Raw genomic sequence first — 25,518 nt, 5'->3', positions numbered from 1 at the left:
CCTCCGGGGAGAAACACGCGTCACGAAGAACTGTCCGGCGGCGCCTGTGATTCATGGCACTCTCCACCTCAGACCTGGTGGCGGACAGCCTGTCGGCATCCTCCATTGGAGGAGCATCCGGCTCGCGCCTTGCGCTCGCCTCCCCCTCTGGACCAGGCATTGGAGCCTGGCTGGCGGAGGCCTGGTTGGCAAACTCTCCGGGCACAGTCCGGCGAGCGCTCTTTCTCCTGGAAAAGTTATGAGCATCAATATATTTCACAGGGGTCTTCTTCTTAAGAACGGTGGCGTGCCATACCGTTGCGGTGACGTTTCAATCCGCACCGCACCCCTCTTCCGCCTGCTGGGCCAAACTGACCCTGGTTGGTCAGCTGCTGCGGGATCAGCTTCCTGCCTTGAAGGCACCTCCTGCGAGACACTGTTGATATGCGGTGGTTAGAAATAAGCACGGGCGAAGTAATGGTGTCGGGACTCCGGTCATAGTTACCTGGGAAGCCGGAGATAAACCAGGGTAGTCAGCCGTAATGGCGACTAGAGCATTGTCCATGCTAAGTTGATGGAACACCCCGTCAATCAACTGCACCTTTATGTCCGGATCCTCTTCGGAGGCCGGATCAAGGGATCTTCCTGGATCCTCGGGTTGTGGAGCCGGACTGTGTATGCCCTCCACATCTGGCGCAGTTCCTGCGTCGAAATCATAAAGTAAGACACTTAACTTTGAAAGCATGGATCGGATGAATAAACGACCGCTTACCCAGCTCCGAGGGTTATTCATGGAGAATCCGTTCAATGGGCTGGTTTGGAGGAAGTCCTCCTTCTCCCCCTTGTACAAGCCGGACAGGATCTTCACCAGATCTGTGGCCGATCCCGGCCCCTTGTGGCCATGACGGGTGGCGTCATTCTCCCCGTTGAAATCCCACATGGGGTGGCCCCTATATTGGAGTGGTTGCACCCCTCGCATAATGCACGTGGTCATGACTCCAATCATGGTCAATCCGGAATGAGCCAGCAACCTTATCCGGCCCATCAGATAGTGGACGCTTCTGTCATCCTCTTGTTGAGGGCTCTGCGGGCGCCAACTCAGGCGTTTCCTCAAAGGAGCATTGCTGAACTCCGGGAGCCCGATCCGAACTAGGTCCGGCAGTGGAGCGTCTTCCACATAAAACCATTCCGAGGGCCAGTCTTCGGATGCCTTCTTTGGGGTTCCGGATAGATATCCGGTTCCGGCGATGCCCCATGTTTCGGCTCCGCCCACTTGATATATCGCCCCCCCATGAGAACGGGGTACGAGGCAAAACAGTCTCTTTCACAGTGCAAAATGGGGCTCGATGCCCAGGAACAGCTCGCAAAGAGCTACGAAGCCCGCAATATGCAGAATGGAGGCAGGCGTAAGGTGATGAAGCTGGAGTCCATAGAACTCCAGAAGCTCCCGGAGAAACGGATGTATGGGAAATCCGAGCCCCCTTATTAGATAAGGGACAAAACACACCCGCTCTCCTTTGGAGGGACTGGGGGTGTTCTCCGCCTTCTTTCCACCTTTGTAGGTGGCCAGCCCGGCTCGAACCGGGACCATAAAGGCCGGAGGAAGGTATCCCTCCGTTTGGAGCGTCACCAGCTCGCTGTGCGGGACTGAACATCTCCTCCAATCTCCTGGCTGAGGCCTGGGAGCGCGAGAGGAGGAGCCGCGTCGACGGTCCATGATGGAATGGATTTTGGTCAGAAGTGCTCCGATGAGTACTCGCGGAAGGAGGATGGTGTGATTTGGATCTGGATTCTTACCTCTCTTATAGGCAGCTTATTCGCGCAGCTAGGGGGTAAAATGTAAAAATACCCTGGCCTTTCGCATTCGTACGACACGTGGAAGAGGGCCATTATTGGGCGTGGAAGCCAAGGAGCACCACATTTATGAGGAAGACGGACACTATTCGGCAAACACACGGAATTTGGAGGAGAACCCGCCTTGCAACGCCGAAGACAATGTACGCGCCAGACTCATCGTCATTGAAGCCTGGTTCGGGGGCTATTGAGGGAGTCCTAGACTAGGGGGTGTCCGGATAGCCGAACTATCATCATCGGCCGGACTCCAAGACTATGAAGATACAAGATTGAAGATTTCATCCCGTGTCCGGATGGGACTTTCCTTGGCGTGGAAGGCAAGCTTGGCAATACGGATATGTAGATCTCCTACCATCGTAACCGACTCTGTGTAACCCTAGCCCTCTCCGGTGTCTATATAAACCGGAGGGTTTTAGTCCATAGGACGAACAACAATTATACCATAGGCTAGCTTCTAGGGTTCAGCCTCCTTGATCTCGTGGTAGATCCACTCTTGTACTACCCATATCATCAATATCAATCAAGCAGGAGTGGGGTTTTACCACCATGAGAGGGCCCAAACCTGGGTAAAAACATCGTGTCCCTTGTCTCCTGTTACCATCTGCCTAGAGGCACAGTTCGGGACCCCCTACCCGAGATCCGCCGGTTTTGACACCGACACATGTACTACAGTGAGCACGGCTCTGATACCAAGCGTTGTGGCACCCCGGCTCAAAGCAACTAGTTTACCTCACATTGTCGGCCCAGAGATCTAGTTTTCTGGCAACGCACAACAACTTGGTACAGAAAACAACCGCTTTATTGATGCTAGCAGAAACATAGGTTTGATATTACATCAGGTAGCGAGGCCAAGTGGCACCTGCAGTGTGGCTGAATAGTATGTATATTGTTTAATGAACATGAAGGATCCTCTATCACGACAACTACGTGGCAGCGAAACAACAATGAAGCGGGACTCCATAGCACAGGGACACCAATGTGGACACGGCCTAGACGCGGGAAGCACTCCGATCCGGTAAGACTTTCCTGAAATCTGGCATGACACGCAGTACATTGAGTGTACTTGCAAGCTCACAACAAGTAAAAGCATTACGGCAAACAATAACATGATAATTAAGCAGGTTAAATGCAAGGCTATAACAATGCTACTCATGAAGTGATCATGCTTGTGCATCGAGTCCCTCGGACTCCCTTACCATATGGGTACCTCGTAACTAATATCATCAATACTGTGATCACCTCCGGATAACGAATGAAACCAACCCTTTTCTTCCAACATCAACCATCCTCATGGTTTCAACAATACCATCGCATAATCAGTGCCATATGTATAACCTTATTGTGCAGAATTAACTTATTGATGTTGATCCATGGTGTGACCTACTAAAAGTTGTGTCCGTAACTGAGGACGCGGCTATCGATAGATTCAATAAACACTCTGCGGAGGTTGGCACAATGTACCCACATTACGGAATCCACGGCCTCAAACTCCAATTCGGGTGGACCGACGGCATTCCGACAAAACCAACCCATTGCCATGACACTCTCCTGGCCACTCCAACCAACTCCCCTCTGGGCTAAGTCATGGGTCACCATGATGCCAACCCGTGACATCCAACGGCCACCATCGTGGCAAAACATCAACGGTCCCAAACGGGGATGTGGTACCAAAAAAACAATGGGCACACAAGGTTACGTCTGCTTACCGGGCTAGGGTATCGCACGCCCTTAACATTCCCTCGTTGGAGGCACCAGCCCGAGACATGACAACAGATCGAATAAGGGCCTTCCCATAAAGGCAAATGTGGTTGCACTGGGAAGCTCGATTCGGTGGCACCATGACTCGATCAACATTATGTTCAAGTTGAATTATCATCAGGTTAACTTGAAATAAAATAACTCAAGCCATAGTATGCCATGAACATGCGACAATATGACATGGAACTATATTCACATATCACTGAAATGAAACGGATCAACCTCAAAGAATCATCATGCACTACTGATCATATAAAGGCACTAGTTAAACTCCATCATTTTTGGTTATGACATTAGCATGGTGAGAATATAAATATTAACTATCATTTGAAAATAATACCGACCATTATCAAACCATAGTCATGTTATCAAAGTAATTCTACTGCATTAAACTAGCCCATGCACTCAAGCTAAACACTTCTAGCATAACAAATGTAATAACTTAAGAAATATTATATAAATGATTTAATGCATGAAATAAATCATATTCAAGTTGGAAAAATCATAGTTATTGAAATGACACTATGCAAATATTTGTGGTGGCTTGCCTTATGATACGTCTCACCATATCTATAATGTTTTATTGTTCCATGCTATTATATTATCTGTTTTGGATGTTTAATAGGCATTTATATGCTATTTTCTATTATTTTTGGGACTAACCTATTAACCGAGGGCCCAGTACCAGTTTCTGTTTTTTTGCCTATTTTAGAGTTTCGCAAAAAAGGAATACCAAACGGAGTCCAAGCAGAATGAAACCTTTAAGATGATCTTTCTTGGAATAAGGTAGATATTACACCAATATAAATAAAGAATGCGTTCACAACAGTACCTTAAAATGGTGATTTATTTTCTTATACTAACGGAGCTCATGAGATTTTCTGTCGAGTTTTGTGTTGTGAAGTTTTCATGTTTTGGGTAAGGATTTGATGAACTTTGGAATAAGGAGTGGCAAGAGCCTAAGCTTGGGGATTCCCAAGGCACCCCAAGGTAAAATTCAAGGACAACCAAAAGCCTAAGCTTGGGGATGCCCCGGAAGGCATCCCCTCTTTCGTCTTCATCTATCGGTAAGTTTACTTGAGGCTATATTTTTACTCACCACATGATATGTGTTTTGCTTGGAGCGTCTTGTATGATTTGTGTCTTTGCTTTTTAGTTTACCACAATCAACCTTGCAGTACACACCTTTTGGGAGAGACACGCATGAATTGTGATTTATTAGAATACTCTATGTGCTTCACTTGTTAGACAATATTGCTCTAGTGCTTCACTTATATCTTTTTTAGAGCGCGGAGGTGGTTTTATTTTATAGAAAATTTTGAAATCTCATGCTTCACTTATATTATTTTGAGTCTTTTAGAAGAGCATGGTAATTTGCTTTGGTTATAAAAGTAGTCCTAATATGATGGGCATCCAAGATCGATATAATAAAAACTTTCATATGAAGTGCATTGAATACTATGAGAAGTTTGATTCTTTATGATTGTTTTGAGATTGAAGATGGTGATATTAGAGTCATGCTAGTAGAGTAGTTGTCAATTTGAGAGATACTTGGGTTAAAGTTTGTGATTCCCGTAGCATGCATGTATGGTGAACCGTTATGTGATGAAATTGGAGCATGATTTATTTATTGATTGTCTTCCTTATGAGTGGCGGTCGAGGACGAGTGATGGTCTTTTCCTACCAATATATCCCCCTAGGAGCATGCCCTAGTACTTCATTTCGATAACTAAAAGATTTTTGCAATAAGTATGTGAGTTCTTCATGACTAATGTTGAGTCCATGGATTATACGCACTCTGACCCTTCCACCATTGCTAGCCTCTCTTGTGTCTCACAATTTTCGCTGATACCATACACCCACCATATACCTTCCTCAAAACAGCTACCATATTACCTATTACGGCATTTCCATAGCCATTCCGAGATATATTGCCATGCAACTTTCCACCGTTCCGTTTAGTATGACACGCTCTACCATTTTCATATTGCTTTGCATGATCATGTAGTTCACATCATATTTGTGGCAAAGCCACCTTTCATAATTTTTACATACATGTCAGTCTTGATTCATTGCACATCCATGTACTCCGCCAGAGGCATTAACATAGAGTTATATTTTGTACTAAGCATTGAGTTGTAATTCTTAAGTTGTAAGTAAACAAAAGTGTGATGATCTTCATTATTATAGCATTGTCTCATGTGAGGAAAGGATGATGGAGACTATGATTCCCCCACAAGTCGAGATGAGACTCCAGACGAAAAAAAGAGGCCATAAAAAAAGAGAAGGCCCAAATAAAAAATGAGAGAAAAGAGAGAAGGGGCAATGTTACTATCCTTTTTCCACACTTGTGCTTCAAAATAGCACCATGATCTTCATGATACAGAGTCTCCGATGTTTTCACTTTCATATACTAGTGGGAATTTTCATTATAGAACTTGGCTTGTATATTCCAGTGATGGGCTTCCTCAAAACTCCCTAGGTCTTCGTGAGCAAGCAAGTTGGATGCACACCCACTTAGTTTCTTTTTGAGCTTTCATACACTTATACCTCTAGTGCATCCGTTGCATGGCAATCCCTACTCACTCACATTGGTATCTATTGATGGGCATCTCCATAGCCCGTTGATACACCTAGTTGATGTGATACTATCTTCTCCTTTTTGTATTCTCCACAACCACCATTCTACTCCACCTATAGTGCTATATCCATGGCTCACGCTCATGTATTGCGTGAAGATTGAAAAAGTTTGAGAACATTCAAAGTATGAAACAATTGCTTGGCTTGTCATCGGGTTGTGCATGATTTTAATATTTTGTGTGATGAAGATAGAGCATAACCAGACTATATGATTTTGTAGGGATAGCTTCCTTTGGCCATGTTATTTCGAGAAGACATGATTGCTTTGTTAGTATGCTTGAAGTATTATTATTTTATGTCAATATTAAAATTTTGTCTTGAATCTTTCGGATCTGAACATTCATGCCACAATAAAGAAAAATACATGGATAAATATGTTAGGTAGCATTCCACATTGAAAATTCTGTTTTATCATTTACCTACTCGAGGACGAGCAGGAATTAAGCTTGGGGATGCTTGATACGTCTCCAACGTATCTATAATTTTTTATTGTTCCATGCTATTATATTATCTGATTTGGATGTTTAATAGGCATTTATATGCTATTTTATATTATTTTTGGAACTAACCTATTAACCGAGGGCCCTGTGCCAGTTTCTGTATTTTTGCCTATTTTAGAGTTTTGCAGAAAAGGAATACCAAACGGAGTACAAACAGAATGAAACCTTCGTGATGATCTTTCTTGTACCGAAAGCATGGAGCTGAAGTCGGAGATGCAACAAGGAAGCCACGATGTAGGAGGGCGTGCCGAGGGGGTAGGGTGCGCCCCCCACCCTCGTGGGCCCCTCGTGGCTCCCCTGACCTAGTTCCTTCGCCTATATATACAAAACATCCGGCAGAGCCACGAAACCACTTTTCCACCGCTGCAACCTTCTGTACCCATGAGATCCCATCTAGGGACCTTTTCCGGCGTCCTGCCGGAGGGGGATTCAATCATGGAGGGCTTCTACATCAACACCATTACCTCTCCAATGAAGCATGAGCAGTTTACCACAGACCTTCGGGTCCATGGTTATTAGCTAGTTGGCTTCTTCTCTCTCTTTGATTCTCAATACCATGTTCTCCTCGATGTTCTTGGAGATCTATTCGATGTAATATTCTTTTGTGGTGTGTTTGCCGTGATCCGATGAATTGTGGATTTTTGATCAAGATTATCTATGAATATTATTTGGTTCTTCTCTGAATTCTTATATGCATGATTTGATATCTTTGCAAGTCTCTTCGAATTATCGGTTTAGTTTGGACTACTATATTGATCTTTCTTGCAATGGGAGAAGTGCTTAGCTTTGGGTTCGAGCTTGCGATGTCCTTTCCCAGTGACAGTAGGGGCAGCAAGGCACATATTGTATTGTTGCCATCGAGGATAAAAAGATGGGACTTTCATCATATTTCTTGAGTTAATTCCTCTACATCATGTCATATTTCTTCATGCGTTACTCCGTTCTTTATGAACTTAATACTCTAGATGCATGCTAGATAGCGGTTGATGTGTTGAGTAATAGTAGGAGATGCAGGCAGGAGTCAGTCTACTTGACACGGACGTGATGCCTATGTTCATGATCATTGCCTTAGATATCGTCATAACTATGCACTTTTCTATCAATTGCTCGGTAGTAATTCGTTCACCCATAGAGAAGCCACTAGTGAAACCTATGGCCCCCGGGTCTCTTTTCCATATTATTGAATTTTATTTACATCTTGCTAGTTTCCGATCTACTATTTTCCAATCTTTACTTTCCAATCTATAAACCAAAAAATACCAAAAATATTTACTTTACCGTTTATCTATCTCTATCAGATCTCACTTTTGCAAGTGACCGTGAAGGGATTGACAACCCCTTTATCGCGTTGGGTGCATGTTGTTGATTGTTTGTGCAGGTATCGGTGACTTATGCGTTGTCTCCTGCTGGATTGATACCTTGGTTCTCAAAACTAAAAGAAATACTTATGCTACTTTGCTGCATCACCCTTTCCTGTTCAAGGGAAAACCAACGCAAGCTCAATAGGTAGCACCTTAGCACAGAGGAGGGTCACACTCCTCCTGGTTCTCCTCAAGGCAAGATTCTCCTTCTGAAAATAATTAACAACAACAAAAGAAAATATCAAAAACAACTATGAAAATCACCAGAAATTCTAGATAGCAAGGAAAAATCACAAATTTGGTGTGCTGCTAGAGAATTTCAATACAAAACCAATGCAAAAAGAATTAACTCATTTGGACTTATAGTTTAGGAGTTAGAGTTGGTCAAAGTTGCTGGTCAAAATGAATTTAAATTTGAATAAAAGAAAACCAGGGGGTGACGTCGAAGACGTATTCAAAGAATACGCCTCCACTAGTACCGCTTCAGGCGCAAGTGGAGAGGCTGACAGTGCGCCCCGCACGTCAGTTCCGAAGAGAGGGGGGGAGAGAGATAGAGGATGGCGGCGCTTCACTGGGGCTCTCTTCGGCGAGGAGGGCTCAGCGGCCAATCTGAGAGGGAGGGATGGATAGAGGAGGTGCAGGCGTCCTGACCGTTCTCATAGCTTGGCGAGAGGTGGCCAGAGTTGCTCGGAAACAAGGTCTCCAGCAGCATCTGCAGACGGAGTTCGCTGGAGATGAGGAAGACAGCGAGGATGGGCGATTCCTGAGGCTCCAACGGGGTCAGCAAGCACCAGTGGATCTCCAGGGAGCCGCCGGAGAAGAAGATGGAGCTCGAGGGGCACTGGAGAGGTGGGGAGCAACAGGAGGGAATCGTCGGTGAGCTCGGGTCGGGGACGGCGGCCAGAGGCCTGCCTGGCCGGGCTGCGGCTATCTACGGGGTCATGGAGATTGAGCGAGCGAGTTGGGATGCTCGGAGAGGCGAGGGAGGGATCTATTTATAGGTGGAGGGGATGGGGGTCTCGGCTCCGCTGGAGAGCTCTGGAAGCGGCACACGGTGACAAGGAGCGTCAGTGGGAGGGTGAGAAGAGGCCAGGGCTGACGCGGCCACTGTGGGAGCTCGAAGACGAGCACAGGGCACGGATGAGGACGGAGACAGAGGCATGGGCGCTCTGTGCGCTTGGCCACGTCGTGCCCGTGCTCACTGCGGCGGCTCCGGCGTCGGTGAGCTGCATGGAGAGGTCAAAGATTGTCGGTCGAGGCTGGTGGCACGATTTGGCAGTCGGAGGCGAGCGCTGCGATGAGCACACGCTAAACAGGGGCTCGGGCGCAGCGTAGAGTGCGTCGAGCACATGCCAGAGCCCGTGTCCACACACGGTCACCACGCTAACTATGCAAACGCGATGCCCAGGTGATGCCAAACCTTGTTGTCGGTGTCAAAACCAGCGGATCTCGGGTAGGGGGTCCCGAACTGTGCGTCTAGGCAGATGGTAATAGGAGACAAGGGACACGATGTTTTTACTCAGGTTCGGCCCCTCTCGATGGAGGTAAAACCCTACTCTTGCTTGATTAATATTGATGATATTGGTAGTACAAGAGTAGATCTACCACGAGATCAGAGAGGCTAAACCCTAGAAGCTAGCCTATGGTATGATTGTTGTTCGTCCTACAGACTAAAACCCTCCGGTTTATATAGGCACCGAAGAGGGTTAGGGTTACACAGAGTCGGTTACAATGGTAGGAGATCTACATATCCATATCGCCAAGCTTGCCTTCCACGCCAGGGAAAGTCCCATCTGGACACGGGACGAAGTCTTCAATCTTGTATCTTCATAGTCCAGGAGTCCGGCCAAAGGCTATAGTCCGGCCATCCGGACACCCCCTAATCCAGGACTCCCTCAGTAGCCCCTGAACCAGGCTTCAATGACGACGAGTCCGGCGCGCATATTGTCTTCAGCATTGCAAGGCGGGTTCCTCCTCCGAATACTTCATAGGAGATTTTGTACACAAGGATAGTGTCCAGCTCTGCAAAATAAGTTCCACATACCACCGTAGAGAGAATAATATTTACACAAATTCAATCTACTGACGTATTCTGCAGCGTGACATCTCACCACGGCCAAGCCTTTATTCGAATCATTTTTACCGTCCCACCTCAGCGCATTTAGCGAGGCAGTTTCCTTGGCACGTCGTGTCAAAGCAGAGATCGTGTCCCCTTATTCCGGGATTCTCATCAATACGGGCGTGGGTAACCCAACCGCGCCATTGATTACGACGCTCGGGAGATAAGCGAGTTTTACCAGGCTGGTAGGGACGCATAGCTTCGTCCGTCCATATAAGGGGATAAGGATCCACCTTTTTACCTACGCCTTCTTCCTCCTTTGCTCATCCATTTCCGTGCACCTGAGCTCTAGTGCCCAAGTCCGCACATCTCGCCTCAACCTTCCCCAGCCATGTCCGGAGCGGGAGGCAAGTGGATGGCCTCCTACGTCACGGAGGGGCACATTAAAAGGCTGCGGAACGCCGGATACTTGTCCAGCGACATCGCGCATCGGCTCCCCGACAGGGGGCAGCTTATCCCCACCCCCAGGCCCCATGAGAGGGTGGTGTCCTCACCCACTTTCTCCACGGACTAGGTTTTCCACTTCACCCATTTGTCCGGGGGCTCATGTTCTACTACGGCATGGATTTCCATGATCTGGCCCCGAATTTCATCCTCAACATCTCGGTGTTCATAGTCGTGTGCGAGGCCTTCCTCTGCATCCAGCCCCACTTCGGCTTATGGCTGAAGACCTTCAATGTCAAGCCGAAGGTAGTGGGCGGCCGCCAAGCAGAGTGCGGAGGTGCCATGGTGGGCAAGATGGCCAACGTCCTATGGCTCAAGGGCTCCTTCGTGGAGACCATAAAGGGGTGGCAATCGGGATGGTTCTACATCACCGAGCCGCGTGACACTAAATGGGTGGCGGTCCCCGAATTCCGATCTGGCTTCCCTACACGGCTCACCTCCTGGAAGGAGACGGGCCTGACATGGGGTAATTCGGAAGGGCTGACCGTACTCCAATCCTGCGTCCAAAACCTGGTGAACAAGAAGCTCAAGCTTGTCAACATAGTCCAGGTCATGCTCATCCGCCGGATCCTCCCATGCCAACAACGGGCCTTCCACTTGTGGGAGTTTGATCCGGCACAACACCAAACCTTCAGCAGGCTCTTCGACACGACGTACGAAGATTCCTGGAAGGTGCTGTTCAAGGGCGCCGAGGCTCCCGCATCCGCTATCGAAGATCGCGGATTCAGCTCGCAGCGTCAAGCCAGCGAGGTAAGCTATTTTACCCTTTACATGACACTTGTTTTTCATAGTTTGACTCTATGCGGGATCTAAACTCCCTTACCTTTGACAGGCCTGGCAAAAGACGTCCGGGCAGGTTAACTGTCCGGCTCCCTTGCCAAAAGACCCAGCGGACGCCCGATTAACAGGGCTGCTGGTTCCGGCACCTCACGTGGTGCTGGAGAAGAAGGCAAAGAAGAAGGCCACGGGAACTCGAAGGAGTTCCCGGCGCCAGGTGTCGGACTCATCGTCCGATGACTCCGAGGCGGACTCCTCCTGCGAAGACGAGGAGGAGGAGTGGCCACCGAGGGCTAAGCCCTTGGCGAAATCGTAAGTGTCCGGATACCAGAATAACTCATGGCATTACATTTGTCGCACAATATCTCCTAACACCGAATATAACCTTGCAGCTCGCACAAGGACGAGCTCGACGCTTCAACGAGCGGCTCCCTGGATTCGTCGGACGTGAATAGCACCTCACTTCCGGCTGCCTCCTCTCCTCGCGCTGCGGATGACGCCGAGGTGGGGTCCCAACAGGGGCCCAGCCAGGAGGAGGTGGTCCAGGAGGCGCCGCAAGGCAACCTCCTGGACTCCAGGCGCAAGGGGGATAAAACCCCAAAGGGCTCTAAGTCCGGCCCTGGGCCGGATTCCGTACCAGAACCTTCAGCGGTTCCGGAGTCCGGCGGGTGGCCCCTTCATGATAAGGGCGAGACTGCGACGCCAGTGACCTCCGTCCAACCGGAGGCATCGGATAATTTGCTGGAGGCGCTTAACGGCGCCTCCATCGACGAGGAGCACCGCACTGTTATGGGTGTGGTGATCCAGAAAGTTCAGTCTGCCAAGAGCGGGCTGACTGAAGCCTGTGCCAGCCTTCTAACAGGCTTTGAGGTATGTATTTAAGATATGTAAAAATATTACCGCATAGACAGTAGCCCCTGATGCTCAGTTTGGTGTTCCGAAAGAAAAGCTGAGCTGAGGATCTAAAAAAGATGTACGCAAGAGTCTAACATAAGTATGTCAATATGGGGAATGCAGGTTGCGCTGCTGACCTCTGCCGCACTGACTGCGGAGGTAAATGCATTGAAGCAGAGCCTCGAGCGGTCCGAGAACGAGCTCGGCCTTGCCAAAAAGCAGCTCGAGGACAAGGAAGGTAAGTAATACCTTATGGAAGTATATAAAAGATGTGGTTGCAAAAAATGAGAGGAATAACATGAGTATTGCAGGGGCCACGAACGAGGTGGCGACCCTGAAGGAAGCGGTGTCCAAGGCCGAAAGCAATGCGGCCGCGGAGTGCAGCGAGTGAGAGAAGCAGGAGGCGCGGGTGGCGGAGGTGCGGCAAGAGCTCCAGGCTCTCGTGGAAAAACACAATAGTTTGGAGCATGACTCAAAGACTCGAGAGTCCGAGCTTGCCTCGGCCCTTGAGAGCGCCAAAGCCGCTAATGCCGAAGCCCAAAAAGCCCTCCAGGAAATTGAGGCGATGAGGAAGATAGCGGCGGGTAAGGCATTCTTCATGCAAAGCAAGCACGTGAAAGTGAATTACTTGTTACATACCCGAATCCAGAGCTCTCCAGGAGCATTCGCAGATCTGCCCCGCAGTGTGTCCGACGATGCCGCATTCTACCGGGCCGAGGAGGGGAGCTCGACGGAGAAGGTGTTCTGGTCTCAGTATGCTGAGGCCGGACACCCAGTGCCCTTGAGCGGCCAGCTGAAGCAGCTGGTCGAGCTCCATAAGGTGGCCGAACAGGCCATGAAGGGCCTCATAGTTCGGCTGTGGCCTAAGGAAGCCATGCCTGGGAGCTACTTTGGGCTGGTGAGGCGGCTGGTGGACGCCTGTCCATGGATTGAAGTCGTCAAGTGCTCCGTCTGTATCGAAGGTGCCCGTAGGGCCCTTGCCCGTGCTAAAGTGCACTGGGGCAAGATGGACGCTGAGAAGCTTGTGACGGACGCACCACCGCCGGGCAGGGAGTATCGCAAGCCCGAGATGTATTATGAGGGTGTCCTGAAGGGTGCCTGCCTTATAGCGGGTGAATGCTCCAAAGATGTAATTTTTGAGTAAACTCGCATTTTTTATCCTGTACGCTTGAAAACTTGTTCGTATGCGCTAAGCAACTCTTGTGAATTTAAAATATTACCTTCTGTGCGGCCATTTATGAAATTTGAGAGATGGCGAGTCGTCGGCTTCTGCCCCCATGCCACGAGTGCTGGGGTGTTTGGGATAAACTTGAGTGCTCTTTTTCCCATTCTTGGGTCCTTCGAGGGAGGCGCTCAACGCAACGAACAAGGCAACCGGACTATAATGCCTGAACACTCTCACTTAGCCATAGAATTCTATAGTTTTAAATTTCAGCGAACCCCTATTATTCGGAAGACCGAGTTCGGGGCGCTATCCACGCCTGGGCCGGACAAAGCCGACTCCTCGCTCTAAGTGGCATAAGTCTTTAGGGACTCGAAAACCTCTCGAACACCGACCGGCTCTCGCCCTATCATGAAGGTCAGTTTTAGCTTTCTCCACTGAGGTGCTTAACCCAGCTCAACCGGGGCACAATCGCAGTGGTTCTCCCAGCGCTACCTTAGCCGATATAACGGAACGTAAGGTACCAAAACATGGGAGCTGGGCAAACCCAACTATTGACCCAAGTCATGATTCGGAGCCGATGCATATAATGCTATAAGTTCGGGGTGCCACACTTGTGAAAGTGTTCGGACTTATCACACGATATTTTGGGGTACTTAAGCCCCTGGTGTATTTGGCCGTACCAAAGCGTACGGATGCAACATGTCATAAGTGAACATATATAGATAAAAAAGGAATGCAATAATAGGCGGAAGCTATGTATTGTTTATTCAAAAAGGGCTGCGGTAAAAGCAGAACGATACAAATAGTGCGATAAGCAAGGGACGGGACTATTTGACATGGCTCCCTCCAGGAGCGAGCTGCGGGATGATATGTAAAACAAGTATACTACTCGTTATAGAGACCACCTGGATACTCGATGTAGCTTTCTGCTTCCCTGGCCGTTGCATCGTGTGTTTGGCGATTCTATTGCCGGACAGGGCTTCTTGAGAAAGGAGTCCTGAAAGTAAGAGAAAAAAGAAGAATGACACAATTGGGAGCCCCTGGTGCGGTTGAGCCGCATTCTGGGCCTACCGTGGCCGTGCCCCTCCCCCTATGCCCATGGTATTTCCAGAGCGTAATTATGTATGCGTAGTACTCGTTTCGCAATTTCGCGAGGGCTAGTGTTGGGGCCACATTGCTACGCGTGCTTGGGACATGCCTGGCGGTCTTGTTGTAGGTTACTCCGGGCGTGCTTGACGGTGTCTGAACATTTAATAGTCGGACTCCACAATTGCCTTGAGAGGCTGCTTTGTACTTCTGCCGCGAGGGCCGCCGTATGCTCCTCCGTTCGGAGAGAGCGTTCGGTGTTTCCGTTGACCATAATGACTCCTCGAGGGCCTGGCATCTTGAGCTTGAGGTATGCGTAGTGCGGCACCACATTGAACTTTGCAAATGCGGTTCGCCCGAGCAGTGTGTGATAGTCGCTGTGGAACGGGACTATGTCGAAGATTAACTCCTCGCTTCGGAAGTTATCCGGGGATCCAAAGACCACTTCAAGTGTAACTGAGCCTGTATAGTTGGCCACTACACCTGGTATGACGCCTTTGAAGGTCGTCTTTGTGGGTTTAATCCTTGAGAGGTCTATGCCCATCTTGCACACTGTATCCTGATAAAGCAGGTTCAGGCTGCTGCCGCCGTCCATCAGGACTCTAGTGAGGTGAAATTCGTCAACGATTGGGTCTAGAACCAATGCGGCGAATCCGCCATGGCGGATGCTAGTGGGGTGGTCCCTTCGATCAAAAGTGATTGGGCAGGAGGACCATGGATTGAACTTTGGGGCGACTAGATCCATCGCATATACGTCCCTTAGTGCATGCTTCCGCTCCCTTTTGGGTATGTGGGTTGTGTATATCATGTTCACTATCCGCACTTGTGGGGGGAAGCCCTTCTGTCCTCTATTGTTCGGCGGCCGGGGCTCCTCATCAGCATCGCTATGCAGCCCCTTGTCATTGTTTTCGGCATTTAACTTGCTTGCCTGCTTGAACACCCAACAATCCCTGTTGGTGTGATTGGCTGGTTTTTCGGGGGTGCCGTGTATCTGGCACGATCGATCGAGTATTCGGTCCAAATTGGACGGGCCCGGAGTATTTCTTTTAAATGGCTTTTTCCGCTGACCGGGTTTAGAGCCTCTGAATCCGGCATTGACTGCCGTATCTTCAGCATTATCACCATTAATGCGGCGCTTGTGCTTGTTACGACGCGGCCTGCGGTTGCTGTCCTTGGTATCCGAATTACCAGGGCTCTTGGTCATATTGTTACTACGAGCTAGCCAGCTGTCCTCTCCCGCGCAAAAGCGGGTCATGAGTGTTGTGAGGGCTGCCATGGATTTTGGCTTTTCCTGTCCTAGGTGCCGGGCAAGCCACTCGTCGCGGATGTTGTGTTTGAAGGCTGCAAGGGCCTCTGCATCCGGATAGTCGACGATTTGATTTTTCTTGGTTAGGAACCGTGTCCAGAATTGTCTGGCCGATTCCTCTGGCTGCTGAATTATGTGTCTTAGGTCATCGGCGTCTGGTGCTCGCACATAGGTGCCCTGGAAGATGTGGAGGAATGCGGCTTCCAGGTCTTCCCAAAAACCAATTGACTCCGTTGGCAAGCTGTTAAGCCAATGCCGAGCTGGTCCTTAAGCTTGAGTGGGAGGTATTTGATGGCGTGTAGATCATCACCGCAGGCCATGTGGATATGAAGGAGATAGTCCTCGAACCAGACCGCGGGATCTGTTGTGCCATCGTATGATTCAATGTTTACGGGTTTGAAACCCTCAGGGATTTGGTGATCCATCACTTCGTCTGTGAAGCATAGTGGGTGTGTGGCGCCTCTGTATTGGGCTATATCACGACGCAGCTCAAATGAGCTTTGTCTACTGTGTTCGGCCCGGCTGGAATTGCCATATCCGGCGTGACGGTTATCATCACGTATCGTGGGGCGCCAACGCGACCCGTAGATCGATCTTGTTTGCCTTGCCTTGTCCTCCAATATATCCCGCAGGTCTGGCGCATTTTCCCAAGCCTTGGTATTTTTTGAGCGGCGCCGGGGTGCGGCTTGAGTGGAGGGCCGAGAGGCCTCTCTGTCGCGGCCACGAGGTGGCCGGTCGGCCGTATTATGCGCTGGTGATGTAGGTTTAGGTGCTTCCTCCTCTAATTGGGGTAGCAGCCTGCGTTTTGGGTAGCTCTTGGAGGGGCGTTCGAGTTCGTACTCTTCGGCCGCCAGGACTTCAGTCCATCTATGGGCTAGAAAATCTTGGTCAGCTCTAAGCTGCTGCTGCTTTTTCTGGAGGCTGCTTGCCGTGGCCATAAGCCTGCGTTTGAAATGCTCTTGTTAGACAGGATCCTCAGGCATGAAAAATTCGTCGTCGTCGAGGCTTGCCTCGTCTTCGGAGGGAGGCATGTAATTATCGTCCTCTACCTCTCTGCCAGCCGCTCTCGAGGGCTGGCTTCTACATCCTCCTGCACTAAATCCTGCTGGAGGGGGTTGTCTTCCGCACTGTCCGGGGTGTTATTGTCTCCCGTGCCGGAATCACCGTTTTTGCTGTGGCGGGATTTAGAGTGGCGCCGCTGACGCCGGTGCTTAGGCTGTTTCTTGGAGGGTTCATCCTTCGTTGTTCCATCGCCATTCCCATCTTTTGGGATGTCCACCATGTAAATGTCGTATGACGAGGTGCCCTTCCAGTGCCCTGTAGGCGCTGGTTCTAGGTCGTTTCCTGCATCATCGTCCATACCGTCGATGTCTTCGGAGTCGAAGTCGAGCATGTCGGTTAAATCATCGATAGTGGCTACGAAGTGGGTGGTGGGTTCTCCTGATAAAGAGAGAGACTTTAGTGAATTCAGGATGTCGCCAAAGGGCGAGTGCCGAAAGATGTCCGCGGCGGTGAACTCCATGATCGGCGCCCAATCGGTGATTGGCAGGGGCGCGGAAGGTTCGGAGTCCGGAGAGGAGTCCAGCGCCTTGAAGTCATGAGCTTCGTAAAGGACAGGGTTGGTGTTCGGCTCAATCGCCGTAGAGATAGCAGCCCCTGAGGCAGTGTCCAGCCACCCGTCCTCGATCGGCGCAGTCGGCTCCGAGCTAAGGGTCGAAGTGGACACTTGTGCGGCCTCCAGGGCACTGTCCGGCGGCAGAGCAAGATCATGCCCATCATGACAGTGTGGCGCGCTTGGCTGTGGCTCGAACCCGTCAAAGATCAAGTCTCCGCGGACGTCAGCCGTATAGTTCAAACTTCCAAATCTGACCTGATGGCTAGGGGCGTAGCTTTCAATCTGCTCCAGATGGCCAAGCGAATTGGCCCGCAGTGCAAAGCCGCCGAATACGAAGATCTGTCCGGGGAGAAAAGTATCACCCTAGACCGCGTCGTTGTTGATGATCGGAGCAGCCATCGGGCCTAAATATGACGACACAGAGGAACTCTCAATGAAAGCAGCAATGTCGGTGTCAAAACCGGCGGATCTCGGGTAGGGGGTCCCGAACTGTGCGTCTAGGCGGATGGTAAAGGAGACAAGGGACACGATGTTTTTACCCAGGTTCGGGCCCTCTCGATGGAGGTAAAACCCTACTCCTGCTTGATTAATATTAATGATATGGGTAGTACAAGAGTAGATCTACCACGAGATCAGAGAGGCTGAACCCTAGAAGCTAGCTTATGGTATGATTGTTGTCCGTCCTACGGACTAAAACCCTCTGGTTTATATAGGCACCGAAGAGGGTTAGGGTTACACAGAGTCGGTTACAATGGTAGGAGATCTACATATCCGTATTGCCAAGCTTGCCTTCCATGCCAAGGAAAGTCCCATCTGGACACGGGACGAAGTCTTCAATCTTATATCTTCATAGTCCAGGAGTCCGGCCAAAGGCTATAGTCCGGCCATCCGGACACACCCTAATCCAGGACTCCCTCACTTGTCCAGTGTGTTGTTCGTGTAGTGTTTGGTCTAGGAGATGAGATGGCACACTGCCAGGCCGACCAGATTGAACAAGAGCTCCTCAACAAGTTCCTGGACAGAAACTTGTGCACTGTGCTTGGAAGGGTTCTAGAAGGAGTTTAGGGCTATTCTCTTGAGGTTAAGGTTTTCTTAGGAGGGTAATGAAGCTCAAGAAAAATCAGCTTCATAGGATCAAGGAATAATACACTTCCTTTGTAAAGTGCATTTTCAGGGCAGAATGCAAATGATTTACCCTAGCAAAATTTGGTCACATGACCACACGATATTTTTGCATAGGGTGATGAGGCACTGTCTAAAGGGTGTGTGAGAATTTTCTCATATTTTTCTAAGACGGAAACAGAGGGGTTGCTTTGGAAGGGAAGTGAAAATATTCCATTTTCAAGAGGAAAATGAATATTTTCTTTAGAAGAAAAATATTCCAAAGCATTTTGATGATGGATAGGAGATCAAGAGAGGTTGTGAGAGGTGAGAGGGGTCACTTGGGTAAAAATCAAAACAATGCCCAAGTTCAAGTCCAAATGAATTAATCAAAAATCCATCTTTAAAGAAAAAGGCAGATGAAAAGTATGGTGGCAAAAACCAGCAAAAACCAGGGTGTCACACAGGGGTTGTCTCATAGCTGCTGGTGAGTAGCTTCAACTCACTGTCTTCATCAAGACAGGACCTTGGTGTCATCTCGCTCTCTTCAAGATGGTTTGGCTCACTATCTTCCCTTAAGTTCTGCCTGGCATAAGAGATACGACTCTGAAAGAGAAACAAGGAGACACGTAACAGGTTTCACAATTATATAAGAAAATAAATGGATCTGTTTTGCATAAGGAACATGTTTTTACAAGTACAATTTAAAACCGGTAGTTGTTGCAAACATCCAATCAGATGTAAACACCAAAGTAAACATCAGTGGAGGAAATGATGCCTATCCAAATCTATACTGGAACAAAGTTTGAAGGCTCGAGAAGGATGAACTTACATTACAAGTTAACACGGGTTGGGAAAAGCCCTTCTCCATGTCGATGGAAGGATAATTCAATAAATTCCCCAAAGAAACTTCTTTATAAGCGTTGTCATTATTCTACATTTTGCAAAGAGTAAATATAGATCAAATAATATTGTAAGAAATAGAGGATAATGAAGGTCAGGTCCAAAGTGATGATACATAATCAAATGGCACTTTATTAAGTACAACATTACAAGGCAAAAGGTACTGACAAGAGGAATGCAGACATCAACGCACTATAGAAAAATACACTTCCGTGATGATACGTGTTTGTCATAGTAGGTCACGTTTTTTGTCATGCATGTACATCCATGACGATTTTATGACAGAATCAAGATAGTCATACCTATGCTGTCGTAGAAGTGTTCCATGACATTACCAAAATTATCATCACGGAAGTGTCCACTTCCATGACGATAAATTGCATGTCATAGAATAGCTTTTGTCAAGGCTGACCGACATGTGGCATCTGAAGGAAATATTCCCTAGAGACAATAATAAAGTTATTATTTATTTCCTTATGTCATGATAAATGTTTATTATTCATACTAGAATTGTATTAACCGGAAACTTAGTACATGTGTGAATACATAGACAAACAGAGTGTCACTAGTATGCCTCTACTTGACTAGCTCGTTGAATCAAAGATGGTTAAGTTTCCTAGCCATAGACATGAGTTGTCATTTGATTAACGGGATCACATCATTAAAGAATGATGTGATTGACTTGACCCATTCCATTAGCTTAGCAGTTGATCGTTTAGTATATATTGCTATTGCTTTCTTCATGACTTATACATGTTCCTATGACTATGGGATTATGCAACTCCCGAATATCGAAGGAACACTTTGTGTGCTACCAAATGTCACAACATAACTGGGTGCTCTACCGGTGTCTCCGATGGTGTTTGTTGAGTTGGCATCGATCGAGATTAGGATTTGTCACTCCGATTGTCGGAGAGGTATCTCTGGGCCCTCTCCATAATGCACATCACTATAAGCCTTGCAAGCAATGTGACTAATGAGTTAGTTACGGGATGATGCATTATGGAACGAGTAAAGAGACTTGCCCGTAACGAGATTGAACTAGGTATTGAGATACCGACAATCGAATCTCGGGCAAGTAACATTCCGATGACAAAGGGAACAACGTATGTTATTATGCGGTTTGACTGATAAAGATCTTCGTAGAATATGTAGCCAATATGAGCATCCAGGTTCCTCTATTAGTTATTGGCCGGAGATGTGTCTCAGTCATGTCTACATAGTTCTCGAACCCGTCGGTCCGCACACTTAACGTTTGGTGATGATCGATATTATGAGTTTATGTGTTTTGATGTACCTAAGGTAGTTAGGAGTCCCGGATATGATCACGGACATGACGAGGAGTCTCGAAATGGTCGAGACATAAAGATCGATACATTGGACGACTATATTTGGACCTCGGAAGTGTTCCGGGTGAGTTCGGGCACATACCGGAGTACCGAGAGGTTACCGGAACCCCCCGGGAGGTATATGGGCCTTATTGGGCCATAGTGGGAGAGACGAGAGGGAGGCATAGGAGGGGGCGTGCCCCTCAAGCCCAATCCGAATTGGGTGGGGGCGCCCCCCCCCCTTCCTTCCCCCTCTCTCCCCCTTCCTTCCACTCCTAGTCCAACTAGGGAAGGGGGGAATCCTACTCCCCGTGGGAGTAGGACTCCCTATGGGGCGCGCTATAGGAGAGCCGGCCCTCCCCCTCCTCCACTCCTTTATAAACGGAGGAAAGGGGCACCCCATAGACACACAAGTTGATCATTGATCTCTTAGCCGTGTGCGGTGCTCCCCTCCACCATAATCCACCTTGGTCATATCGTTGCAGTGCTTAGGAGAAGCCCTGTGCCGGTAGCTTCATCATCACTGTCATCACGCCTTCATGCCGACAAAGCTCTCCCTCGACACTCTGCTGGATCGTGAGTTCATGGGACGTCACCGAGCCGAACGTGTGCAGATCCCGGAGGTGCCGTACTTTCGGTACAAAGATCAGTCGGAGCGTGAAGACGTACGACTACATCAACCACGTTGTCATAACGTTTCTGCTTATAGTCTATGAGGGTACGTGGACAAATCTCTCCCACTCGTTGCTATGCATCACCATGATCTTTCATGTGCATAGGAAATTTTTTAAATTACTATGTTTCCCAACAGCATCCACCCTAATGGGTCGTTGTTAAGCTATTGTGTCAGGTCTTGGATCCAATAACCCGCTAACAGCCACGACCAGTGGGGATTTTCCACGTGTAAATTTCTCCAGAGGAACCACGTGCCAGCACCTGAAAAGGACAGATGTCAACCGCCCAATGGACAGGAGGCGCCTATGATACACTGACACGTGGCAAAGCCCAATGACGGCCCATTTAGGTTAAAAAGGCTGCCCAGTCAAAATTAGCGGGCTGGCCCATTAACGTTCTGCTTGCAGACAGCTCATTCGCAGTTAAGGCTCGTACTCCTATTGTCAAATCGGCCCGTCAACGGCCCGTTCTAAACTTTTCAACATCGCGGCCCATGGCCACTTCTGGCCCGTTAACAGTCCGTTAAGTATTTGGGCCGAATTACAGCCCGGTGTGTGCCCGGCCTGTTAAAGGTCCCGCTTCATTTGGGCCCATTTTTGGCCCTTGAAATTTCGGCCCATAAACGACCGTCAAGGATTTCGGTCATATTCGGCCATGTCTGACATTCGGCCTATTAGAGGCCCACTGTAGATTTGGACCACTTCCAGCCTGTTGTGACATTCGACCTACTAGAGGCCCACTATAGAGTTGGGCCACTTCCATCCTGTTGTGACATTCGACCTGTTAGAGGGCCAATGTAGATTTGGGCCACTTTCAGCCTGTTGTGACATTCGGCCGGTCAGAGGTCCACTGTACATTTGGGCCACTTCCAGCCTATTGTGACTTTCGGCCTGTTAACATCGGACGAAATCCATGGGCCATATATGGCCTAATGTCACATCAGGCCTATTAACGACCCATATAAAACTGATACTAATCAAGCCCGACTGAACTTCCGGCCTATTAGAGGCCCATGTAGTAGGTCAGTGCATTTTTGGGCCGTCTGAATTTTGGCCTGTGAATGATCTGCATTGTAAATGGGCCAACACGAGTTGAGATACATTTCGGCTTGCTAATGGCCAGTGGGTTATTTGGCACAATCAGGGCCCAATCTCACTTTCGGCCTATTAAAGTCCCATGTTACTTATGGGCTCGAGACATTTACAAATGTTAACGGTCTATTGTTCTTAGGGCCCAAATTATGTTTAGGCCTGTTAAAAGCCCACTAGGTGCACAAGCCTACCAAAAATATGAAGCTTATGCTGATTTAGGCCTAGATATTTTTAGTTGGCTACATGAAAATTACGGCCCACACTACAAGGATACCCCCAATAAAGCAACACATATTCTACAACGTTTTGACTATAGGTTGCAAAAATTCGTAGGAGATACACATATAAGCGTTGCAACATATGCGTTGTCGACTTGTTGTTTGTGACCATAGTGTCCTACATAGTGTGCAATAGATCTTATACGTTGTCATGTATGTGTTGTAAATTATATCTGCTATAAGATTGCAAATATACATAATTAAAAATAAAAACTAATTAGACGCGGGTACACATAAGGAGTGTGGCGCGAAAATCCGTTAGCGCAAAAATCAAATTTTGCGTAGTCGCTTCCATTTATTATCCAATCCAGATCATTGGAGGAAGCACAGGGTGGGCCATGCTCCACCCTGGAAGTTTGGCCCAGCCTGTATACCACACACACGTAATATAAGAGATGGGCTTGAAGAAAAAAATAAGCCCAGTAACAGCCTGCTCGTCGTGTCGTGCCGAAGCGAAAGCAGCCACGCTTGGTCGGTCAACCATGTTTCTCCGGTCTCGGAAATACTCGATCCGCCGCCTGGAAGCCAGCCGAGCCGCCTACCTCGCCGTCCCTGCCCGGCCGCCCGGAGCCATCGGTAGACTGCCCTTTCACCCTGACCGGCCTGAAGGCTGACACCCGCGACCTGCCGCTGCCTGCCCCGCTTGGCGCCCGGCCGGCTGCTGTTCGCGCAGTAGCGCAGGGCGCATCACCGTGCCCGGCTGACCGGACTGCTGGAGCCGCCCACTTCCAGTGCGCTCCACGGCCGCTTCCTCAGCCGCTGATCCTCCGGTCCTCCCCAATCCCCATCCCCTGCTCAACTCAGAGAGGTACCACATCCCGACGTCCCCTGATATCTGAATCTCCATGCTTTGAACGAAATTACATTATGGAACTTATACGCAGTAATGCCTAGTTTGGTACTGTAGTTCTTAAAATACCGCAGTATTCCAAAACTTCGGTATTGGCAATGAAGATGGGCGGCAGTCTGCCAGGTTCATGCTATGGAAGGGTGAATTCTCACTGAAAGGCGATATGCATGTCACCGACCATGTTAATTTTTATGGCTAAGATTTCCTGATCCCAGTGGTTGTTTTAAGAATGCCGAGTTCCCGTTCGATGTGGACCAAGATACCAGTCTTTCTGTGGCTCTGTAAATGGTCGACACTTTTGGATTGCCCCAAGGGAACATGCGGATCATAGCGCAGCTGATTTAGGTGTTCTTGCTCATCCTGATCCCTGAATGGGTGCCCTACATTGGTGTCGGACATGTGGTTGTGGTTCCTGAGAGTGCACACAGCCACGGCTACATCTCCAAAAGAATCACGATAGGCATCTCAGATTGGCCGTCCTAGGATAGTTCTGCTTTCCCCAAGCTAGTGTATCTTCAGGTTTTTTGTTTAGTCAGATGAATTTGGCCTTGCTTCAGCCTCTGGTGCGGCTCATATTACAGTGCCCACTCGATGTGTTGCTAGGCACAGCACTTCTCTTTGATGGTGATGAAAGTTAGTGCAGATCTACTAGATTCATTGACTGAGAGTAATCAGTTGGAAGTAGTTCGAATGAGTCCCTTTTTTCTTTAAATTGTTGTGTTCGATCCAATTTTGAATGCTAAAATTTTCCTGGTTTCTTCATAAAAGAATTACAGTTTCTGAAAACATCAATTTTCTCAGTTTTCATGAAACTACTGATATGTTTGGCTGGTACTGTTTTACTGTAGTTTTGACCCTTACGCAACTGAATCTAACTTAGCTAGCCTACACCTAAGGAGCTACATGACCGGATCAATAAGTGTGTGCGGTGCTGTAAGGCCTTCTGATTGCTGACCTAGGAACTTGCGGACGCGATTAACTGTCCGTGGCTAACTACGAAGAATAGGAATCAGTATCATGTTTAACTAGTGTGCAGCATGCTGTGCATAGGAATGGACACTAGTACGAAAGAGATACTGCCATGTTGTTAATTGTGCTTTCAAGTTACAAACCAAGATGCATGGTAGTCAGGTTCTAATGTGATTCTGTTATTTACATTCTTAGTATCATTGCTGAACTTATGTCAATCTGGACATGAAACTTACCACTATTGCTTATGAATGCAGGTTCGATGGTAATGAAAAAGACACCTATCTGAATATGTGGAGCCTAGTTGAAGTGACGAATTCATTAGTGTTATTGCTATTTTTTCGTTGATGTTTATGTACTTTATAATTCAGACAAGAAGATTTATAGGTGTGACAGGCCTAAAGTGTCAATACTTGATCCCAAATATGTTGGTTCCACGAACAACATAGAAGTGTTAAATAGGCTGGTTCCATGAACTCGCTCAATACATTGGTGTTGGTTGTCTTCTTTCCAATACATCATGAGTTGCAGTATCTATAAAGTGTGAGCTGCATAATGTTTTTGGTTCAAAAAACAAAGAATGAGAAAAAAAAGAGAGAAATAAGAAGCATATAGTTACATAAATGTGAAATTTAAGATTGTCCTAACAATGGATAATCTCAATTTTGGCTCGGGTGAACAGTAAAAATCAAAACATAATCAAAAAAAAATCAAAAAATTGTTGGGAGAAACATTGACAAAAGTTTTAAGTGCTTGCAAAAATTCATCATGAAAGAACATTCCTAGAAGGCGTAGCAGAAAAAACAAAATCGGTACTCTAAAAAC

The 25,518-nt window shown here is 48.1% G+C and overlaps 1 protein-coding gene across 1 annotated transcript; it reads left to right on the top strand.

The window, feature by feature from the left end:
* Positions 1-23,212: 23,212 nt before the first annotated feature.
* LOC123067468 (uncharacterized) lies at positions 23,213-25,226 on the top strand. Its single transcript, XM_044490250.1, has 3 exons — positions 23,213-23,242; positions 23,328-23,682; positions 24,951-25,226. Exons 1-3 carry the CDS (start codon positions 23,213-23,215, stop codon positions 24,980-24,982), a joined length of 417 nt encoding a protein of 138 aa, XP_044346185.1. The 3' UTR covers positions 24,983-25,226.
* The last annotated feature ends 292 nt before the right edge of the window (positions 25,227-25,518 follow it).

The sequence above is a fragment of the Triticum aestivum genome, chromosome 3B (genome assembly GCF_018294505.1).
Source record: "Triticum aestivum cultivar Chinese Spring chromosome 3B, IWGSC CS RefSeq v2.1, whole genome shotgun sequence".
In the NCBI taxonomy this organism is placed as follows: domain Eukaryota; kingdom Viridiplantae; phylum Streptophyta; class Magnoliopsida; order Poales; family Poaceae; genus Triticum; species Triticum aestivum.
Note: the sequence above shows the minus strand (reverse complement) of the source record. Positions and strands in the feature narration are given on the sequence as shown.

What these genes read in the sequence shown, in the direction of transcription:
- LOC123067468 (XM_044490250.1), top strand. Translation starts at nt 23,213, where the DNA reads ATGCTCCACCCTGGAAGTTTGGCCCAGCCT. An exon ending in CTGGAAGTTTGGCCCAGCCT is followed by an intron (nt 23,243 to 23,327) that starts GTATACCACACA and finishes GTCGTGCCGAAG; the next exon opens with CGAAAGCAGCCACGCTTGGT. An exon ending in CCCCTGCTCAACTCAGAGAG is followed by an intron (nt 23,683 to 24,950) that starts GTACCACATCCC and finishes TTATGAATGCAG; the next exon opens with GTTCGATGGTAATGAAAAAG.